Raw genomic sequence first — 21090 nt, forward strand, 5'->3', positions numbered from 1 at the left:
CACTGCAGCATTACTTACAATGGCCAAGATATGGAAGCATTCCAAGTGCCTATCAACAGATTAGTGGATAAAGAAAAGGTGGTACATGTATACAATGGAATATTACTTGGCCATTAAAAAAGAATGAAATCTAACCATTTGCAGACAATATGGATGGCATTATCTAGAGCGCATTATGCTAAGTTAAATAAGTCAGCAAAGAAAGACAAATACCATATGATTTCACTTACATGTGGACTCTAAGAGAACAAAATAAACAAACAAACAAACAAAACAGAAACACACTGATAGATACAAAGAACAAACTGAGGGTTGCCAGATAGAAGGAGGGCTGTGGGGGGAGGGTGTGTGTGAAAAAGGTGAAGGGATTAAGAAGTACAACATAGTCACGGTGATATAAAGTACAACATAGGGAATACAGTCAATAATATTGTAATAACTATGCATGGTGTCAGATAAGTACTAGAATTATGTTGTAAATTATATAATTTTCTAACCACTATGCTGTACATCTGAAATTAATAAAATAATATTGAATATCAACTGTAATTGAAAAATAAAATAAAGGATGTAGACATTCAGTATAATACTGTAAATGTATTTTTCTCTTTCCTATCATATGTGTTAATTGACTATGTTATTAGTAAGACTTCCAGTCAACAGTAGGCTATTACAGTTAAGTTTTGGGGGAGTCAAAAGTTATACATGGATTTTTGAGTGAGTGTTGACAGTCCTAATCCCCATGTTGTTCAAGGGTCAAATGTAGTTTCAGAGCAAAAATCAAATCTGAGATGTAACCACTAGAATGATGATTAAGAACTCAAAAAGATTGAAGCTAGTGCCTCACCTATAATTGCAGTTAAACTAAAAGGCCTGTAAGCTCAGTTGGCTGGAGAGCTGTCCCATACATCAAAAGGTTGCAGGCTGGATTCCCATCGGATCCCCAGTCAGGGTGAGGGTGGGAGACAGCCGATCAATTCAATGTTTCTCACAACGATCTCTCTCTCTCAAATCAGCAAACATCCTCCAGTGAGGATTAAAAATAATAAAATAAAAGGCCTGTAAGACTCTTAAGTGTGTGCCTCTCCAGTAGACAAAAGAGCTAAGAGTTTTCAGGATCCATTATCCTCCAGCAGCCTCATAGACAGCCAGAGGTAGAGAAGAGTGTGCTTCAGAACTAAGTGTGGATGTGACTTTTGTCTAGAGAAGTTGGACTATAAATTTGCACAAAAGATGCCCTCAAATTTTTAAAGTGAATTGTACCAGCATGGACTGAAAGGGATTAGACAGTACGGAATGAAAAGATGCCTTTGTACCCATCAACCTGATGCTGAGAGAAAGCAGGCTGAGAAAGTTGCCTGACTACAAACAAGTACCATTTTTTAATGGGGGGGGGGGGGGTGAGGGGGAGAATGACTCAAAGAATGGGATCAGGAGCCCAGAGGGCAAGACCAAGATATCTTCAGATCTAGAGGAACCATACTTAAGGAGCTGTACCCCAGCAGCTTCATCTCCACCTGAACTTGATTTAGATGGTGAGATTCTGAGCTGATGAAGTAAATGTTATGAAATTTGGGAGCTTGGAGAGGGAGTAAATAATGCATGTGGTAATGTTCATGGGCAAAGCTGGAGGAATGTGGTAGATAGAGATGGTTGAAAACTCTTTGCTACTTCTCCCATTGAGACCTGGGGTTTAATTCTCCACCCCTTGACTCTAGGCTGGTCTTGGTGACTTGCTTGACCAACAGGATACAGTGCTAGGTTATACATTCTGAGGTTGAGGCATAAGAAGCCTTGCAGCTTCCACCTGGGAGCTGCCATAAAAGAAGACTGACCACTTTGCTGGAACAACCCCAATGACAGGCCCTGAGGCCACTTGTGAAATATCATCTAGCAGTCGACATGAAGCCATCAGGCGTCACTCCCATTCTAAGTCTGATATGAGCGAAGTTTTTCTGGATCTCCGAAACACCCACCTAGAGACCCAGCTGAATACCATCTAGAGACCCAGTCAACACCACAGTGAAACAGGAATTTTAGGGGTAAAATGGGACAGGTTTAGGAAATTTTAGAAATTTTGCAAATTAAGGGGACCATGGAGGAAGCACAGGGCTGCAGAGCAGCAGAAGGTATGTTTCCATAGAATAGGGAAGCTGAAAAGCTGCAACAGGTACATTTCCATAGAATAAGGGAGCTGGGAGCAGCAAAAGGTCTATATTTACAGAATAAAGAGAAGGAAATCCTTCATCCAGAAGGAGAAGAAATCCCAAAGGAATAGGAAAACAATAAGGAAGGGTGGGGGAGAACCTCACATGTTCCATGTGAGGTTTGACCTTTGAGCCCAGGAGTTGCTATAGGAACCAGTCTAAGGGAATAGTGACCAATCAGAGGGGATATCAAGGCACCAGGATCTGCAGCTTTTATAAGCCATAGGGAACAGGAACTCAGTGGGGCCCTTTCCCTCTCCCCAATGGGAGTCTATTCTGTGGGACTCTTTCCCTCTCCCCACGTGGGAGTCTGTACTTGTTCTTCAATAAATCTCCACCTTTGCTATACCACTTTCTGCCCGTGGATTCATTCTTTGATTCCGGCGGACAAAGAATCCGGGTTCCAGTCCAAAAATTCCGTTTCAACAGGAAGTAGACAAATTGTTCAACTGAGACCTGTCCAGATTCCTGATCCACAAAATCATTAGATGTAATAAAATGGCTGTTGGTTTAAGCCACTAAGTTTTTAAGTGCATCATTATGCAGAATTAGACAACTGGACCAATGCCTTCTCATGTACACAAGAATTCTGATACATTATCTCATTCATTTATCCATTAAAACACTTTATCACATATTAGGATTGCAAAAGATCGTGCTTCTATTAAACAATTTGAATTTTCACTGAGAGAAGGAGAGATGTTTCCAGTCTCCTCTGAGTGACTGACTATGGTCCCATCCATCCAGAAGAGCCATGCAGTGTAGATGCTGTCACTGGCAGGCATTACAACGGAGTGGTTAAGCTTTCTGGCTCTGGAGTAAGAGAGACTTGGGTGAATCCCTCCTCCCCTCACTCCCCCTTGGTCAATTCCAGCCCTGTAATTTTGATAAGTTACTTAAACTCTGTACTTTCGCTTCCTCATTTGTAAAATAAGGTTAATGACAACAACTACCTAATAAGGTAGTTGTGAGAACAAAGTGAGCTAACATATGACGTGTTTAACGTGTTGCCTAGCACATTTAAAGCAGTGAATACATCATAGCTATTTTTTATTCATATTTGCATACCAGGCAGGATTCCAACCCTGGATAGAAGACATAAAGTCAGTTCTGTTCCAAACTACTCTCGAGGGCTAGGTCAGTGACCCAGGTTTTTCCATTTCTCAGCTCTCTGATCTATCATATGAGACCGAGGCACTGGCAAGGCAGCTAAATGAACTGGTTCCCTCACCACCTGGCTGGAGTTCTAAGCACAATAAAAGGAGGTATTTCCATCATCTTGTATTCTTTCTCTCCCAATCTTCTCCTTCTGTCTTTAGGACTGTGTGTGTGTGTGTGTGTGTGTGTGTGTGTGTGTGTGTGTGATTCAGACCCATCTCCTTTACTAGCTAGCCCTGTCAGCTGTTAAAAAAACACACACACAAAAAACCCCTCAAGGAAAGAAATTATGATCAAGCCTTCAGACAGCTGGTGGTAATTTACTCATACAATCCCCCTCATTCTTTCAACACCCACTACTTACGTGTATCTGATGTGGGAGCAGGGGGAATTATGCAAGAAATGTGGTATGAAAATGTCTAGGAAGGGGGGTTGGGTCAGTGAAGGAAGACTTGTGTGAAATACCTGGATAATTCTCACTGCTTTGAACACAGATATTGGGCCTTAAAAATTGAAGGGACTGATGTGAGGGTTAAAAAAAATAAATTCCTGCGATCCAAAACAATACTGACGTAAATTCACAAACAACTTTCCAGGCATTCACGACAATTGCACCATCACTAAAACCTGAGTCATTTTCCTGTAGGGGACAAGCAGTTCCAGTCCACGGCCAAGGAGCATGTATCAGGCAATCTAGGCCACAGAGAAAAAATGCTTAGGAAACTACCAAACTGTAGCCTCTCCCTTGGCAAGAAGTGCCCACCCACAAACACCAAACCTGGTCTTATGACAGTGCAACCATCTACAGATGCCCCCTGCTGGCAGAACTTATCCTACAGCGAGGCCTCACCATGTATATTGTTTGGCCCTCAGAATAGGGGCTTGCGGGGCCATCACTATAAACTACACATACAGGGTGGGGCAAAAGTAGGTTTACAGTTGTTCATATGGCAAATAATACAATCATGAATAAATAATAATGTGAGAATAAACTCTGTTTCGCATGCTCACAACTATAAACCTACTTTTGCCCCACCCTCGACAAGGTGGTCTTCCAATAGATCCTCTAAGGCAGAGCTTCCCAGCCAGTGTTCCTCTTGTGCTGCAAACAGGTTACATTGTCCAGAAATTGATCCACTCAACCTTTTAGGCATCCAAGAAAATAGCCAGAGCCAGTCACTGCCAGCAATGTTTTCCAGAGATGTTGGGAGAGCTGACTGAGCAGGTAGAGTCTGGGGATTTTATTATTCTAAGGATACAGATGAAAATCTTTAACATGATATACATAGCTTGGCACAGTCTTCGGCCTCAGCTCTGGTCACACTCCTGGATTTTTGTGCTTAATTTGTACTAGCCTTGTTCCAGAAGGAAGAAAGGGAAGGAATAAATTGCCTTATTCATCTAATTTCTAGGAGTTGAGGTAATGGATGCAGACTGTGACAAGGCAATCTTTAAGAAGTACCCTCGTGATCCCTGGTAATCACACTCTTGGTATTGGAAAGAGATATATTATAAGGGATTGGCTTGTGCAATATGGAAGCTGAGAAATCCCAAGTTCAGCTGTGGAAACTGGAAATCCGGGAAAGCTGATGGTGGAGTTCTGACAACCAGAGGGCCCATAGTGTAAGTCCAAGTCCAAGGGCTAATAGTCCAAGTCCAAGCAGTTAGAGAGCAAAGGAAGCAAAGTTTCCCTTCCTCCACCTTTTTGTTCTATTAGGCCCTCAATGGATTGGATAGTGCCCACCCCATTGGGGAGAGCAATCTGCCTTACTCAGTCTACTCATTTAAAATGCTAATTTCATCTGGAAACACCCTCACAGACTCCCCTAGAAATAATGTTTAGCTAAATATCTGGGCACCCCGTGTTCCAATCAGGTTGACACATAGAATTAACCATAATAGCCACTAAGATTTGGGGTGATTTGCTAAGGAGCAATAGATAATTAATACAGACTTCTGAACTTTCCTACAACCCAAGGTCATGTTGTAGAGTTAGAGACTCAGCCCTACGATTCAGAAAAAGTGAAGAAGGACAAAGAATTCAGAACACTTATTTAAGGCAGCACGAGAGGAAATCTAGATTGATGGTGAAAATTAAGGGAGTGAAAAGCGAGTCCCTTTGTAAGACCATTCTGTAGAATATACTGCCTAAGCACTCTCTCCCCCAAATTTGCTTTTAATTCCTACCAAAAACATTATTATTTTAGAAAACATGTAAAATCCACTAAGAACTTTCTTGTTAAGATGATAGGAAAGTTGTACATTTCAGTTGAAGTATTTAATTGGAGATTCCAAAGTCAAGGTTTATATATAGCAATGAGGCAAAGATCTTATAGGCTGGAATATGGACACTAAAAGGATGCTAAAATGTGGTATTGCTTCTGTTTGTACACTAAGGTCACTCGTGCATGTTAACATTTCTTTCATTGGTCCCACTTTCACCGAGCTAATGTTGGGTGGTTAAATGTGGGTACACATGAGCACACAGACAGTGAACAAAAGCCCCTCATTCTGTGAACACGTGTGCCTGTTGTTGTGGGCACTGAGCCCAGCTTGCTTTAAGTCTGTTATTTGAACAGTGTCCCAGATTCTCCTCTGAAATGTACAGCTCACCCCTTTTTATTAACCTAAATATTGAGTTTCTGATGGTTTTTTGGTAAGATTCTTGCTCATGTCCAGGCACACTTTCTTTTCTTTTAAATAGGTCATTTATTTCTCTGTGTTGACCTTCAGGCATGTTGCGCTATGAACTGAAAGCATATCCCCACAAAGTCAGATGTTAGTAATGCAGCTTATTATTTTAAAACAAAAGAAATTTCACACTTGATATGCTAATTTGGAGACCAGAACGTTTTTTTGTCAATCAAAAAACGTCAGTCTTAGTATTGTTGTTTTGATTGATTGTTTGTTTTAAGAAAAAGCAAATCTAGGATCATTGAAATGGAAAAACTGTAAACCATGCAAGATGGGAGTTTTGGTCAAGATGGCAGAGTAGATAGATAGACGCTGTGCTCACCTCCTCCCATGACCACATAAAACTGCAGCAAAATTATAGATAAATCAACCTGGAGAACCATCTGAAGACTAGCTGGACAGAAGTCCTATAACTAAGGACATGAAAAAGCCACATCGAGACTGGTACAAGGGACAGAGATGTGAAACGGGCTGGTCCCATCCCCATCCTGATCTCATCCCATGCTGGAGCTCCCCAGCCCAGAGTATTAGTGCCAGGGATAAGGAACCCACAAAACATCTGGCTGTGAAAGTCAGGGGGTTCTGTTCATCTGGGTGAGATGGAAGACTGCTCGAAACCCAGGCGTCCTTTTAAAGGGCCCGAGCACAGACTCTCACTCACAGGCATTTACCCTGGGCTTGAATGGAGGGACAGTGGCTCTGGAGGCACCAGAGAGAGACATACAGGGAGAAACTGAGCAGTGTGCCTTCAGGGCAAGGACTGGTGGGCAGCTGCCATTGTCCCTGTGTTGAGTCCTCCTCCAAAACGGCCAAATCTGAATCTGCCTTAGCTCTACCCTTAACTCCCCGAGACCCCACTCCACCCAACACATCCCGCAGCCTCAGGCTTTTTCTGCTGGTCAGTCAGCCTAGGCCTGCATAGTAGTTTTTATTTGAAAACTCTCCAGGCATTCCAGTAAAGGAGCAGTAAATATATAAAGCAAATATTGATGATATTTTAATAGGAATTACATTGAATCTATAGACTGTGTTGGGTAGTATGGACATTTTAATGATGTTAATTCTTCCTATCCATGAGCATGGTATATACTTCCATTTATTTGTATCTTCCTCGATTTCTTTCTTCAGTGCCTCATAATTTTCTGAGTACAGGTCTTTTACCTCCTTGGTCAAATTTATTCCTAGGTGTGTTTTTTTTTAAATGAAATTGTAAATGGGATTGTTTTCTTAGTTTCCGTTTTTTTATTTCATTATTGGTACACAAAAATGTAACTGATTTCTGATTATCAATTTTGTATCCTGCTAGTTTACTGAATTCATCGATCAGTTCTAATATTTTTTTGCTGAAATCTTTAGGATCCTCTAAATACCATATCATGTCATCAGTTTCATTTATTCCTCTACAATACTTCTTCATGTCTAATTGCTGTGGCTAAGACTTCAAGTACAGCATAGAGAATACAGTCAATAATACTGTAATAACTATGTACGGTCCCAGGTGGGTACTTGAAATATCAAGGGGCAACCACTTTGTAATGTAGATTACTATTTAACCACTATATTTACACCTGAAACTGTAATACTAAATGATATAAAATATAAACTTTAATTAAAAAATAAATTTAAAGAGGAGCAGATATTTATATCTATTGAAATGCCTATGTCACTTTTATTCTGTTAATATGGTGAACTATGTTGATTGATTTAAGAATGTTAAAATGAATGTCAAGTTTCAGGGATAAATCCCACCCAGTCATTTGGAATGTAAACTTTACAATGATGACAAACTGGTTCAGAAATGTGCAGACACTTGAAACAGACACAAGGATTCCTACCATTTGGTTGAATATATTAGCATGTAAGAGACAGGGAAAAAGAAGGTATACATGAGCATGAGAAGAGAGTTTGATCATTGATGACACTCACTACCCAGGGAAGAAAGAACTCATACATTCCAAGATAATGCCAGTTGTATGGCCTCCTGGGACATAGTCAGCTTCCCCCAGAGAGATCCTTCTATTTATTTATTTTTTATTCCCTCAGTTCATATTTCTGTTATGGCACTTACTTTATACTATAGTTAGATGAGCATAGATTAGAACTATAGATTCTGAGTTATCTAAGGGTAGTTTTGCATCCAGCTTTGTACTGGTCTCCACCATCATTGCTCAATAAATAACATTGAATTAAATTGAATCTGGATAATGTGAAGAGCTGCCTTCTTACATTTTTTAGTTGACTGAAAATTAGAAAACCAGATACCAAAAACACCCTTCCCAAGTACAAGCCTCTCATACTCACTCATAAACCTCTAATACTATAGCTATGGCAAATATGTTTTTTAAAGTATGCTGCACATTCCTGGGGAACAGGTGTTTTCTTTTTAATTGATTTAGAGAGAGAGAAAGAGAGAGAGAGAAACATCCGTCGGTTGCCTCCCGTGGGCACCCTTACTGGGGATCAATCCCAAAACCTGGGTATGTGACACTCCAACCAGCTGAGCAACACCGACCAGGACAGAACTGGTTTTTAAATGAGGGTCAGAGTAGCACCAACCTTGGTGAAGTGCCTTACGTTGGAGAATTTCATTTGAGAATTCCTATAACGTTTAAAAGTATTTTAAGGTTCAGCATTACATCAACTGAGATTGACGTAGAGGTCTGACAGAGGAATAACTACTAAAGGGAATAATGAAAGTGTGCTATTTTAACAATTAAACCACATTTAGGGAAGCAAATTCAAACCCTACAAACTTTGTGTTAGCAATGACAGTAAGAAAAATATCACCTTAATGACAAAGAGTCATGATGTATTTAAAATCTGGCTTCTTTTGATTCAAGAATTTATCCCAAGGAATATAAAGTATTCAAGAAGACTTTATTTATTTTTATTTTTTAAAATATATTTTATTGATTTTTTTACAGAGAGGAAGGGAGGAGGATAGAGAGTCAGAAATATCGATCAGCTGCCTCCTGCACGCCCCCTATTGGGGATGTGCCCGCAACCAAGGTACATGCCCTTGACGGGAATCGAACCTGGGACCCTTGAGTCTGCAGGCTGGCGCTCTATCCACTGAGCCAAACTGGTCAGGGATCAAGAAGACTTTAAATTATAAATATATATCAGACTACTATTTTTTGTTTGCTTCAGGCTTTTAAAAAATTCCAAAGTAGTCTGTGAAAAATATTCAACACCCCATAGATATACAAGTTTTTAAAAAGTAATTATGTTTGGGCTAAAATTCTACTTTATAAAAAAATAAAATAATGAATACTTGTTTCATTCCTTCTTAAAAGCAGTAATTATATGTGTCTTAATATAAATGTGATTCCTTTAAGCACTGTTAACTGAATATCTGTCTCAGTTTTCTCCAACTGTGGACAGTATGACGAATAAATACAATTAAGTGTCTGTGAATAAACTAAGTTTCCCAGTTCACAAATAAAGCATAGTCCTGAACACAGAATGCAGATCTATTAACACTTCTGTAATAAATACTCAAAAGATTCAAATCCTGATTTTATGCATAGGAAACTGAAGCCCAAAGAAATGAAGTCATTTTTTTTCAGATCCCAGTGAGTTAATGGCGGTGAGAGATGGAAACCATAAATCCACCTGCCTTGTAGCTGGGTTTATGAGTGCTAGCTCCCCAAAAAGAATAAGCTAAAGATGTATGACAAGGAAATGCTTATTTCAAAAAAGGAGCAGCACAATCTGTCTCTTCTAAAAAAAAACCCCAAAATCATGTGTGACATTTTCATCCTGCTGCTGAATGAAGAAAATGTGGGCCTCATTTGTCTGGTCTTACAGGCCACCGCCACCGAAGGGACTCGGTTTAGGTGGCGCTCATCCTGCATGGCCTCATCCAGTAGCCAAAAGGCAGGCTCCAGCTCTGTGGGGGAAGAAAGGTAGCCTGGGGAAAAGATTCATCACCACCCCACCCTGCTGTGTCTAAGATTAAAAAAATATTATACAGGGGGTGTAATAGAGGGCAGAGCGCACTCTTTCAACTGCGCACACCTCCTGATCCTTTATCTCCTTTTCCTACCTCTAATGCTTCCATCCCGGCATAGCCTCCTGAATCCTGTGCTCTGCTCATCTCTTCTTTGACCCAACAGGCCTGGCCTTCAACCTCATCTCCACTAACAAAGTGGGGGCAACACATTAAGCAACGATCTTGGGAGACTGGGTTTCCCGAGCTATAGATTTCCCAAGCTACAGTCCAGTAGAAGCCAGCGCCACACCTTTATTTCTAGGCAGCTCCCACAGTCTTCCCCCTCCAGCCCCTGCCCCTAGCGCCATCAGCCCCCACCCCCATGCCTTCGACCTTCCCCAAGTTAATGTCACTCGTGTCACTCCGCAACAACCCCTCCCAAGCATCCTAGTCTTCAGCCCTGGGGCGGTGCTACGGCCCAGTGCCAGCAAGCGCCATTCGCAGCCCCTGGGCCCCCGCGGTGCTCTCACCTCATCCAGGTTTCGGCCGCCCCGGCTGCCTCTTCCTCCTCCGCCGCCGCAGCCCAGCTCCCGGCCGCCTCCGGGCGCCGTCTTTCCGGGCCAGGAGGCTGCAGGGTTCGTGCCGCGTCCCCGGACCAGTAACGCGCGTGGTGCGCCCGGCGGGACGCGCGGCGGCAGCAGCAGGACCCGCTGTCGGTCTTCTCCATGGATTCCCCGGGCCTGGCTGCCCCGGTCCTAGTGACGGTCCCTGCTCGGTCTCCCCGCACTGCCTGCGGCGTCCTCCGGGTGTGGATGAGCATCCGCCCCGTGGTCCCCGTTGTGGCGGAGAGCGGAGAGAGGGAAGGACCAGGCCTCCGCCAAGGCTGCCTGAGCCACCTGCTCCGCCCAGATTGCGCGGTGCCTCTATCACAAACACCCCACCCACTACCTCAACCTGGAGATCTTTTCATCCCCAGATCTTTTTATTTCTTTCTGTCCGCTCCATTGGCACCTTCCTCAATTTCCAACCTCAAAACGGTTCTCCTTCCGCACCTCTCTCTCCTTCTCTCCCTCCTCCCTCCAAACTACTCATCCTTTTACCTCCCCCGAATCACCACTTTTCAGATTGTTGGCTAACCCCCTTCCTCTCTCTTTCCCTCTTTTAAAATCGACTTTTCCTTTCAATTTTCCTGTTATTGTAAAAGCCTTTCCTCTAAACAAACTCAGTTTTCCTTTCAGTTGAGACTTTCCAAATGCCATTTCTCATGAACTCATAATAAAGTATACAGGGGTGGGCAAAAGTAGGCTCACGGTTGTCATGCAAATAAATACAATAATTAATAAATAATACAAAAATGAACTCTGTGCTTCATGTACTCCTAACTGTAAACCTACTTTTGCCCACCTTGTATATAGCATGGTATCCACCATCAAGTCAAGGGAATGTCTTCATGATTCAAAAAGAAAAATTCATAGGTCAAGTAAATCCACTAAACGTTTGTTCTGAAAACTTTTTGCTTATATTCCCACAGTATTCCCTCAGAACAGAGGCTAAAGAGTCTCCAACAAAGAAGAAAGCTTCTGATACACTATTATATAGCACAGGCCTGCAAGGGAGAAGGTATATCATTGTAGTGGATGCTGTGGATCCCAAGGTACATAGGCAATAGTCACTATTGTTGACTGACTCCATATGAACAAAGCTGAACTCAGCCTCAACTCATTTTCCTTCTAAATCTGCTGTTCAGTCTGTTCTTTCAAAACTACAACAAAAAACAGCACTGCCATCCATCCAGTCGCCCAGGCTCCAAATTCACCTCATCCTGTCTTTATTTCTACTTCTTTACCACTTTTTATCTTCAAGTGGCCCCTGTCATCATGAGTCCCACTGCCTGCAGAAAATGACACCATCAGGGACCTCATCATTCTTTCTTTTAAGTCGTCTAAATTAATCTATGTCTTTATTTCCCTTTTACCCCCTCCCCCCCAAGCTATCTTACTTGGGCAATTTATCCTACCACTCTCATCTCTACTAAGAAATTCTTAGGTACCTTTTCTTATTTTTATATCTTTAGCTTCCCTTTCACCTTTAGCTCCATCCCCAGCCAACAAACATGTTCAAGTCTCGTCATCCCCAAAACAGTCTTTTCCCCGCTAACCACCATCATATGTCTCACTTCCCTTCATAACCAATTTGCTTAAATACATTGTGTTTGTTTGATGTCTACACTTCCTGACTTCCGTTCATTCTTTACCATCTAATTCTCTACAATCAGGCTTCTACTCCTATTACTTAGCTGAAGCTGCTGTGCTTGGAGACTCAGACTTTGGTTTTGCCCACAGAAGAGTTGTAGATTTCATCTAATACGCAAATTAAAAAGGAATAGGAATGGGGTTCCTTAATTTAAAGGGAATCTGCGATCTTTGTTGAGGCAAATAAATAAAAAGTTCAGTGAGATGACTGCAAACCCAAAAGCTAAGAAGTGCTGAGACTTCCAATTCCAGCCAAGATCAAGAAACATGTATCAGACTAACTCTTCCCCTGGGGAGGGGGAGTGAGATAGAATAGCATATATTATATTTATAAGTAGTTATAAATATAAGCAGTTATAAATATATGTTATATTATACAAATATTATGTGTATAACTACAGAAAATATAAAAATAACTCTTTAAAGGCATTGAAGAGTAACGAAAACAGGCAGGACTTGAATCTATGACCCTAGAGAAAAGAGAACATGAGGCTCCATATTTACCCTGGGATTTTTCTCCTAAGGGAAATTTTCCAAACCAGATGCTAGAAAATAAAGGCCATGTAAAAGGCAGTTGTATTACTGGGTTAAAGTGTCAAAGGTCAAAATTCAGGGCTACCAAAGTGGCGGAGACTTGAGGGAGACTTCCCAAAGAAAAGAGAATAGCAGAGAAGTAGCTCAATGATCTAGGTACAAATTCCACTCAAGATGGTGGTCAGTTCCTCAGACCAGCATGCACAAGCAAGATGCCAAAAACCACATCAGAAAAGAGCAGTTTGGAGGCTAATTAGCTAAGCAGAGATGTCAGCATCCAACACAAGTTGGACTTCAAGCCTCTCCAAGGTAGAGAGACCCCCAGGGCCTTTAGTTGAGACCCCCCCCCCCCCCAAAAAAGGCTACACCCATAGAGTAAGGGCAATACTGAAATAGAATAGATCTAACAAAGCTTTAAACCAAGTCTTTTTATAGGACCAAAGGGATCTGCCAGTATTCTGTCTACCAGAACAAAACTTAACTCTTTTAAGGGTAGATAACATTTTCTAGAGCCACTACAATTTTTTTTTATTCACAATGTCTAAGATCCAATATAAAATTATGAGGCATGCTAAAAATCAAATCCAAATGACTAAACACTAAGAGAAAAGTATAGAAATAGATACAAGTTGACAGGACTTCAAATAACTGTGACTAATAGGTTTAAGAAAATAAAAGATGGATAATTTACTTCATATAGAACTGGAATCTATAAAAATCATGTGGACATTCTAATTATAAAAATTACAATACCTGTAAATAAGAACCCATTGGGCATGCTTAATAGCAGTCTGAATACAGCAGAAGTCAGGATTAGTGAAATGGAAAACAGGTCAGTAGAAAATTCCAAGTTGAAGGACAGAAAAAGGGGGAAAAAAAGAGCAGTTTGTCTTCTCAATCTCTTGACAGTGTATTTTGCAGAGCAGATGTTTTTAATTAAAATTAGATGCGATTCAATTTTTCAGTTCTTTCATTCATGGCTCATATCTGTATTGTACCTAAAAAATCATCACCAAAGCGAAAGCCATCTAGATTTTCTCCTCTTATCTTTTAGGAGTTTTACAGTTTTGCATGTGCATTTAGGTCTTTTACCCATGCCGTTAATTTTTTAAATATATATGTTTTTTCTTGATTTCAGAGGGGGAGAGAAACATCAATGATGAATCGAACCATGACCTCCTGGTTCATAGGTTGACTCTCAACCACTAAGCCACACCAGCTGGGCCATGTTGTTATTTTGTGAAAGGTGTAAGGTCTGTATTTAGATTCATTGTTTTGCAGGTGGATGTCCAGTTGTTCCTGCACCATTTGTTGAAAAGACTATCTTTTCCCTATTAATTTGCCTTTACTCCTTTGTCAAAAAATCAGTTGACTGTATTTTGTTGGTCTATTTATGGCTCTCTATTCTGTTCCATTGATCTATTTGTCTGTTCTTTCACCAATCTCACACTGTCTTGATTACTCAGGTAGTGTTGGTACTCTGATTTTGTTCTTCTCCTCCAATATCGTATTGCTATTCTGGGTCTTTTGCCTCTGCATATAAACTTTAGACTCAGTTTGTTGACATCCCCAAAATAAGTTGCTGGTATTTTGATTGGGATGCATTGAATCTTTAGAGCAAGTTGGGAAGAAATGACATCTTGACAAAATTGAGTCTTCCTATCCATCATCATGGAATATATCTCTGTATTTAGTTTTTCTTTGATTTCTTTCATCAGTAGCTTTAAGTGTATTCCCAGATTTATGCAACCATCACTGCTATCTAATTTCAGAACATTTTTATCCCCCCCAAAAGAAACCCCATAGCCATCAAAGGCACTCACCATTTCCATCTCTATCATCTGCTCTCCCCCCCTGCAGCCCCTGGCAACCACTAACCTATATTCTTTCTTTACCTTTCATATAAATGGAATCATATGACATACAGTCTTTTGTGTCTGACTCTTTTTCACTTAGCATAATGTTTTCAAGGTTCATTTACTTTGTAGCATATGCCAGTATTCCACTCATTTTTATTGCTTTTCACATTGTATGAAAAGACCACATTTTCTTTATTCATTCATCAGTTAATTGACATTTTTTACTATTATGACTAATGCTGCTATGAACATTCATGTGCATACTTCTTAGTAGACATGTTTTCTTTTTTATTATTGACAGTATTACAGATGTCCCCCTCTTTCACCCACCGACCCAGCCCCTGGCCCCACCCCAGGTTTTCACCACATTATTGTCTGTGTCCACGGGCTATGCATACATGCATATTTCTTCTTTGGTTAATCTTTCCTGCCCATCCCTCCCCGCCAAGCTCTTCCCATCTGAGATCTATCAGTCTGTTCCATGTATACATGTCTCTGGACCTATTTTGATCATTAGATTCTTTTGTTAGATTCCACATATAAGTGAAGTCATGTGATATTTGTCTTTCTCTGACCAGCTTATTTCACTTGGTATAATAATCTCCAGGTCCACCCATGCTGTCTCCAAGGGTAAGCGATCCTTCTCTTTTACAGCTACATAAGTATTATATAATATATCACAGCTTTTTTATCTACTCATCTACTGATGGTTACTTGGGTTGTTTTCCAGATTTTAGCTATTGCACTGCTATGAACATAGGGGTGCATATATTCTTTCTGATTGGTGTTTCAGGATTCTTAGGATATATTACCAGAAATGGGATCACTGGGTCAAATGGCAGTTCCATTTTTAATTTTTGAGGAAACTCCATACTTTTTCCACAGTGGCTGCACCAGTCTGCATTCCCATCAGCAGTGCACTAGGGTTCCCTTTTCTCCACACCCTCACCAGCACTTGTTGCTTGTTAATTGATTGATCTTTTTATTAAATTTATTAGAATGACATTGGTTAATAGGATCATATAAGTTTCAGATGTAGGTTTCTATGACACAAGATTTGTATATTGTACTGTGTGTCCACCACCCAAAGTCAAATCTCCTGTCACCATATATTAGGCCTCATTCATCCCCCAGTCCTCACCCAATTCCTCTGGCAACTCCCACACTGCTGTTTATGTCCACGAGTTTCAGTTTATATCCCACATATGAATGAAATCATTTGGTTCTTAGCTTTTTCTGACTGACTTATTTTACTTAGCATAATATTATCAAGATTCATCCATGTTGTTGCAAATGGCAGTATTTTGTCTTTTCTTACGGTTGAGTAGCATTCCATTGTGTATATGTACCATATCTTTATCCAATCCTCTATCACAGGACACTTTGGTTATGTCTATGTCCTGACCACCATGAATAATGCTGCAACAAACCTAGGGGTGCACATATCCTTTAGAATACATGTTTTCGAGGTTTTTTTTTTTTGGTGGGGGGATAGATATCCAGGAGAGGGATTGCTGGGTCATATGGTAACTCTATTCTTAATTTTTTTTGAGGAACCACCAGACTGTTTTCCATAGTGGCTATACCAGTCTACATTCCCACCAGCAGTGAATGAGGGTTCCATTTTCTCCACAACCTCTCCAACACTTTTTATTACTTGTCTTGTTGATAACAGCCATTCTAACAGGAGTGAGGTGCTCTCTCATTATAGTTTTGATCTGCATTTTCCTAATTACTAATGAGGTTGAACAACTTTTTATATATTTGTTGGCCATTTGTATATCTTCTTGGGAAAGGTGTCTGTTCAGGTTCCCATTTTTAATTGGGTTGTTCGGTGTTCAATTTTATGCGATCTTTATATATTTTGGACATTAAATCTTTGAGCTATCACTGTTTGCAAACATCATCTCTCATTTGGTTGGCTGCCTCTTTGTTTTGTTGTCGGTTTCTTTTGCTGTGCAGAAGCTTTTTAGTTTGATATAGTCCCATTCATTTATTTTTGCCTTTACTTTCCTTGCCTTTGGGGTCAAATTCACAAAATGTTCTCTACAACCAAGGTCAGTAAGTTTAGTAACTACGTGTTCATCTATGTAATTTATTGTTCCAGATCTTTTTTTTTTTTTTTTTAAATTAAATCTTTATTGTTCAGATTATTACATTTGTTCCTCTTTTTTTCCCCCCATAACTCCCCTCCTTCCAGCTCCCACCCCACCCTCCACCCTCACTCCCCACCCACTGTGTTCATCCATAGGTGCATGATTTTTGTCCAGTCACTTCCCGCATCTCCCACACCCCTTTTTCCCCCAAGAATAGTCAGTCTATTCCCTTTCTATGTCCCTGATTCTATTATAATCACCAGTTCATTCTGTACATCAGGTTATTTATTCACTTGATTCTTAGATTCATTTGTTGATAGATGCATGTTTGTTGTTCATAATTTGTATCTTTACCTTTTTCTTCTTCTTCCTCTTCTTAAAGGATACCTTTCAGCATTTCATATAATACTGGTTTGGCAGTGATGAACTCCTTTAGCTTTTCCTTATCTGTGAAGCTCTTTATCTGACCTTCAATTCTGAATGATAGCTTTGCTGGATAAAGTAATCTTGGTTGTAGGTTCTTGGTATTCAGCACTTTGAATATTTCTTGCCATTCCCTTCTGGCCTGCAAAGTTTCTGTTGAGAAATCAGCTGACAGTCGTATGGGTATTCCCTTGTAGGTAATTGAGCCTCTTTCTCTTGCTGCTTTTAAGATTTTCTCTTTGTCTTTTGCTCTTGGCATTTTAATGATGATGTGTCTTGGTGTGGTCCTCTTTGGATTCCTTTTGTTTGGGGTTCTCTGCGCTTCTTGGACCTGTAAGTCCATTTCTTTCACCAGGTGGGGGAAGTTTTCTGCCATTATTTCTTGAAATAGGTTTTCAATATCTTGCTGTCTCTCATCTTCTGGCACTCCAATGACTCTGATATTAGACCGCTTAAAGCTGTCCCAGAGGCTCCTTACACTATCTTCACACTTTCGGATTCTTTTTTCATTTTGCTTTTCCAATTGGGTGTTTTTTGTCGAATCTTTGGTTTGATTATTGTACTCCTCTGGTCTGCTATTGGGTATAATATTCTTTATTTCAGTCCGTGTATGCTTACTTTCTAATTTCTTTATCGTAGCATCGAGGGTCTCATTAGTTTTCGTGAGGCTCTGCACAAATTTATGGCAAGCCCTCAAAATTGCGATTCTTAGCTCCATATCCTCCATTTCTGTCATGTTTTTTTGTCTCCGCATCTTTTATGCTTTCTTGGTGCACCCCCTTGTGGTCTCTGTGCGCAGTCTTGTTCTAGCCAAGCCTTAATTGTTGTAGTTAACACTAGAGGGATTTGACCCCCAGGCCGACTGGCTGTAGGAATCAGCTGTGCGGAAAACGTCTGTCTTCTGGGGAGGCGCTAATCCAGCCTTTGCCTGAGGCGATCGGCAAATGGCTGTGCGCAGGCTTTGGGCGGGGCGGGATCAACAGGGCGGGCGGAGGGAGCAGTTATGGCCACGCTCAGTCCCGTTCCTAGAGGCTCTGCTTCTCAGAACCCCGGCAGCCGCTGCAAACCTCGGAGAGAAAGCTGCCCTCAGGTTCCAACTGATGCCGGATAATTCCGCTTCTCCCGTTTGAGTCTGGGTCCCTAGAGACTCGCCCAGATCTGGAGCCCAGAGTCTGAGACTCACTCCCGACAGAAAACGACAACCGCGCCCTCAGCCACCAGCCCGCTTTCGCGCGCACCTCGGTACCTTTGTATTTTCCACACTGCGCCGCCTCTGAGCCTCGATTTGCTGTTCTCTTTCCTTCTAGTTGTAGAGTCTCTCTTCAGCCAGCCTTCCTGTTGTTCTGGGTGATGTCCGTTCAGTCTTTTAGTTGTATTTTTGAAATGGTTGTTTGCGGCAGCGGTCTCCGGTGTTTACCTACGCCGCCATCTTGGTCTCCCCCTCTATTGTTCCAGATCTTATATTTAGGTCTTAGCTCTATTTTGAATTAACTTTTGTACATGAGGTTAAACTGCAATCTAGTTTCATTTTTTTGCATGTGGCTTTTTAATTTTCCCAGCAGCATTTATTGAAGAGGCTTTCTTTACTCCATTGTGTGTTTCTGGCTCATTTGTCAAAAAGTATCTATCCATATAGGTGTGGTTTTATATCTGGGCTCTCAATTCTGTTTCTTTGGTCTGTGTGTGTGTTTTTCTGCCAATACCATGCTGTTTTGATTACCATTGCTCTGTAGTATAATTAAAAGTCAGGTTGTGTGATACCTCTGGCTTCGTTCTTATTTTTTTTTCCCTCTCGGGATTGCTTTGGCTATTCAAGGTCTTTTGTGGTTCCATACAAATCTGATGATTTTTTTGGTCCTATTTCTTTAAAAAATGATATTGGGATTTTTATTGCATCAAATCTGTATATTGCTTTTGGGTAATATGGCCACTTTAACTATGTTGATTCTTCCAATCCATGAAGGAAATGATTATGGGTATGTCTTAGTACAGTATACAACCAATGAAGTATTATCTCAATCCATGAGCATGTCATTCATTCAGTCATTTATTCAATAAACATTCATTGAGCATTTGCTATGTTACAGGTTCAGGATACTAGACTCTGGGGAATAACAAATGACTATTTCTGCTCTGAACGGATTTAGGGGCTGAAAGAAATCTGTTAAAAATTATTTTTAATCTCAGTAACATATTTAGATGCTATCAAAACTACCCCAGCTATCCTTCTCAACACTCCACCTCCCCACCACACTGCTACTACTCCGAACTCCAAGCTGGGCCTGGCTTTCCGACGAAGTAGGGAGACCAAACAGACACGATAAAAGATGCGGTTTCATAGGTAGCTTCTGGAAGGCAGGCTTGATATTCGAAGCAGGCTATTTAAAACAGTAATTTTTATAAATAGGGGCTTTCACATTACTTACAATACGCACTTTTTACTTTTCTCCTCCTTCCTCCCCAAATGTATACTTTTCACTTCAAAAGGACAGCCTGTGTGCAAAGACACAGGTAAAGTCTATGAGTGAACTAAGAATGAACAAGACAAATGCTTGCCTTTACAGAGCTCGCACTGTAAGAAGGTTAGGTCAGGGATGAGAATTCAAAATTGCCAACAGCACAGACCTGAGGTGCCTCTTCTCAGAGCGGTCAGGGTAACCGACTGGGGGCGTGACTGAAGGGCTGGCACCAAACATGAAGGAGGGGCCGTTCTGGATTTCCCAGAGGAACCAATGGCTGCCTAGGAGGCGGAGCTTTTGACGCTGACTGGCATAGAAACCGACTAATCAGAACCTAATCTGGGTGAACTGCAAAGGCAGAACCTAAGGTGGAGGCTGAGGAGGGGTTTTAAGGGCAACAGCTGTTTGGTGTAAGGTGTGAGAAAGTGGTTCAATTTTTTAATAACTGGTTTGGCAGTATATTGCATATGGCTGGCTATCAGTCCAGATACAGGGGTTATATATTTTTTATCTGCCAAGAGCATCTCCTCCTGCTGAGAAACGCCCTCCCCCCCCCCAACCCATTTAAGCAACCCTATACTATATAATAAAAAGCTAATATGCTAATTAGACCGAACGGTGGAACAATGGTCCGGACTACTATCCGGATGACCTTCTGGCTGAAGCCCGGGCTGCAAGGGCCGAGCCCCTTGCACGAATTTCGTGCATCAGGCCTGTAGTCATGCAATAATGTAAATGGAATAGGAGCGACTATTTACTTACAATTTTTTTTTTCTCTTAATCGACAGTGTTTGGTCTGGGGGTTAATAAGGCCACAGGACTGTTATTCATGTTCAAAACCTAGCTCAGTGTCTGGCATATAATTAGGTAGTCAAGAATTGTTTAAGAATAAATGGTCACAAGCCTTTATTCCTTCCTTTGATCTCATGTGTAAAATCTCTGCAACCTTCTGACTCATTTAATAGAAAGTCTCATCCTGTTTTAGCAGCTTAATTTAAATTGATTTAGATATGTGCTTTACTTGGTTTCTTTGATAAGTTTTAAGACTTTACTTGCAGCTCTGATATTCAAGGCTTCTATTTTTTCTTTCTTTCTTTCTTTCTTTCTTTCTTTCTTTCTTTCTTTCTTTTTAGTACAAAGTTTACAAGCTCCATGATTCTTGTATTTGACCCATTTCACAGTGTTCTTAGGTTTCAGGCAAAGTATATATGTAAGCTTCATGAACTCTAAAGCTCTGGACAATGTTTGTTACTACCCTATTTTTCATTCAGTGTGAAAGAGTTGAGAACCTTCCAGATTTTGATCACAGTGTTTGCCATTATTACCTAGTCCTGTATCGCCCAAAGGACCAAAGGGCAGGAGCACAAAGGTAACTCCTGGGTGTGAATGAGATGATGCTCATTAAGCCAAAAGCAAAAGCAGTGCAGACTTCAGAGTTCCTGAGGTCTAAGTGTGGGGCAGTTTCACAGAGAGA

General features: G+C 40.9%; 1 protein-coding gene across 7 annotated transcripts in view; it reads right to left on the minus strand.

Annotated features, from left to right (window-relative positions):
- PDE4DIP (phosphodiesterase 4D interacting protein) overlaps nt 1-10640 on the minus strand; it is a 162782-nt gene extending 152142 nt beyond the window's left edge. For 4 of the 7 annotated variants that reach the window (XM_070395867.1, XM_070395865.1, XM_070395868.1 and 1 more), the window contains exon 1: nt 10524-10637. In XM_070395867.1, coding sequence (XP_070251968.1) covers nt 10524-10528 — 5 coding nt within the window. In that variant the 5' untranslated portion in view covers nt 10529-10637. Of the gene's footprint in view, nt 1-10523 lie in introns of all 7 variants that reach the window. The other 3 variants (XM_070395852.1, XM_070395847.1, XM_070395851.1) reach the window with 3 other exon arrangements.
- Between the last annotated feature and the right edge of the window lie 10450 nt (nt 10641-21090).

The sequence above is a fragment of the Myotis yumanensis genome, unplaced genomic scaffold (genome assembly GCF_028538775.1).
Source record: "Myotis yumanensis isolate MYYU_CA2020_CCGP unplaced genomic scaffold, mMyoYum1.0.hap1 SCAF_17, whole genome shotgun sequence".
NCBI lineage: Eukaryota > Metazoa > Chordata > Mammalia > Chiroptera > Vespertilionidae > Myotis > Myotis yumanensis.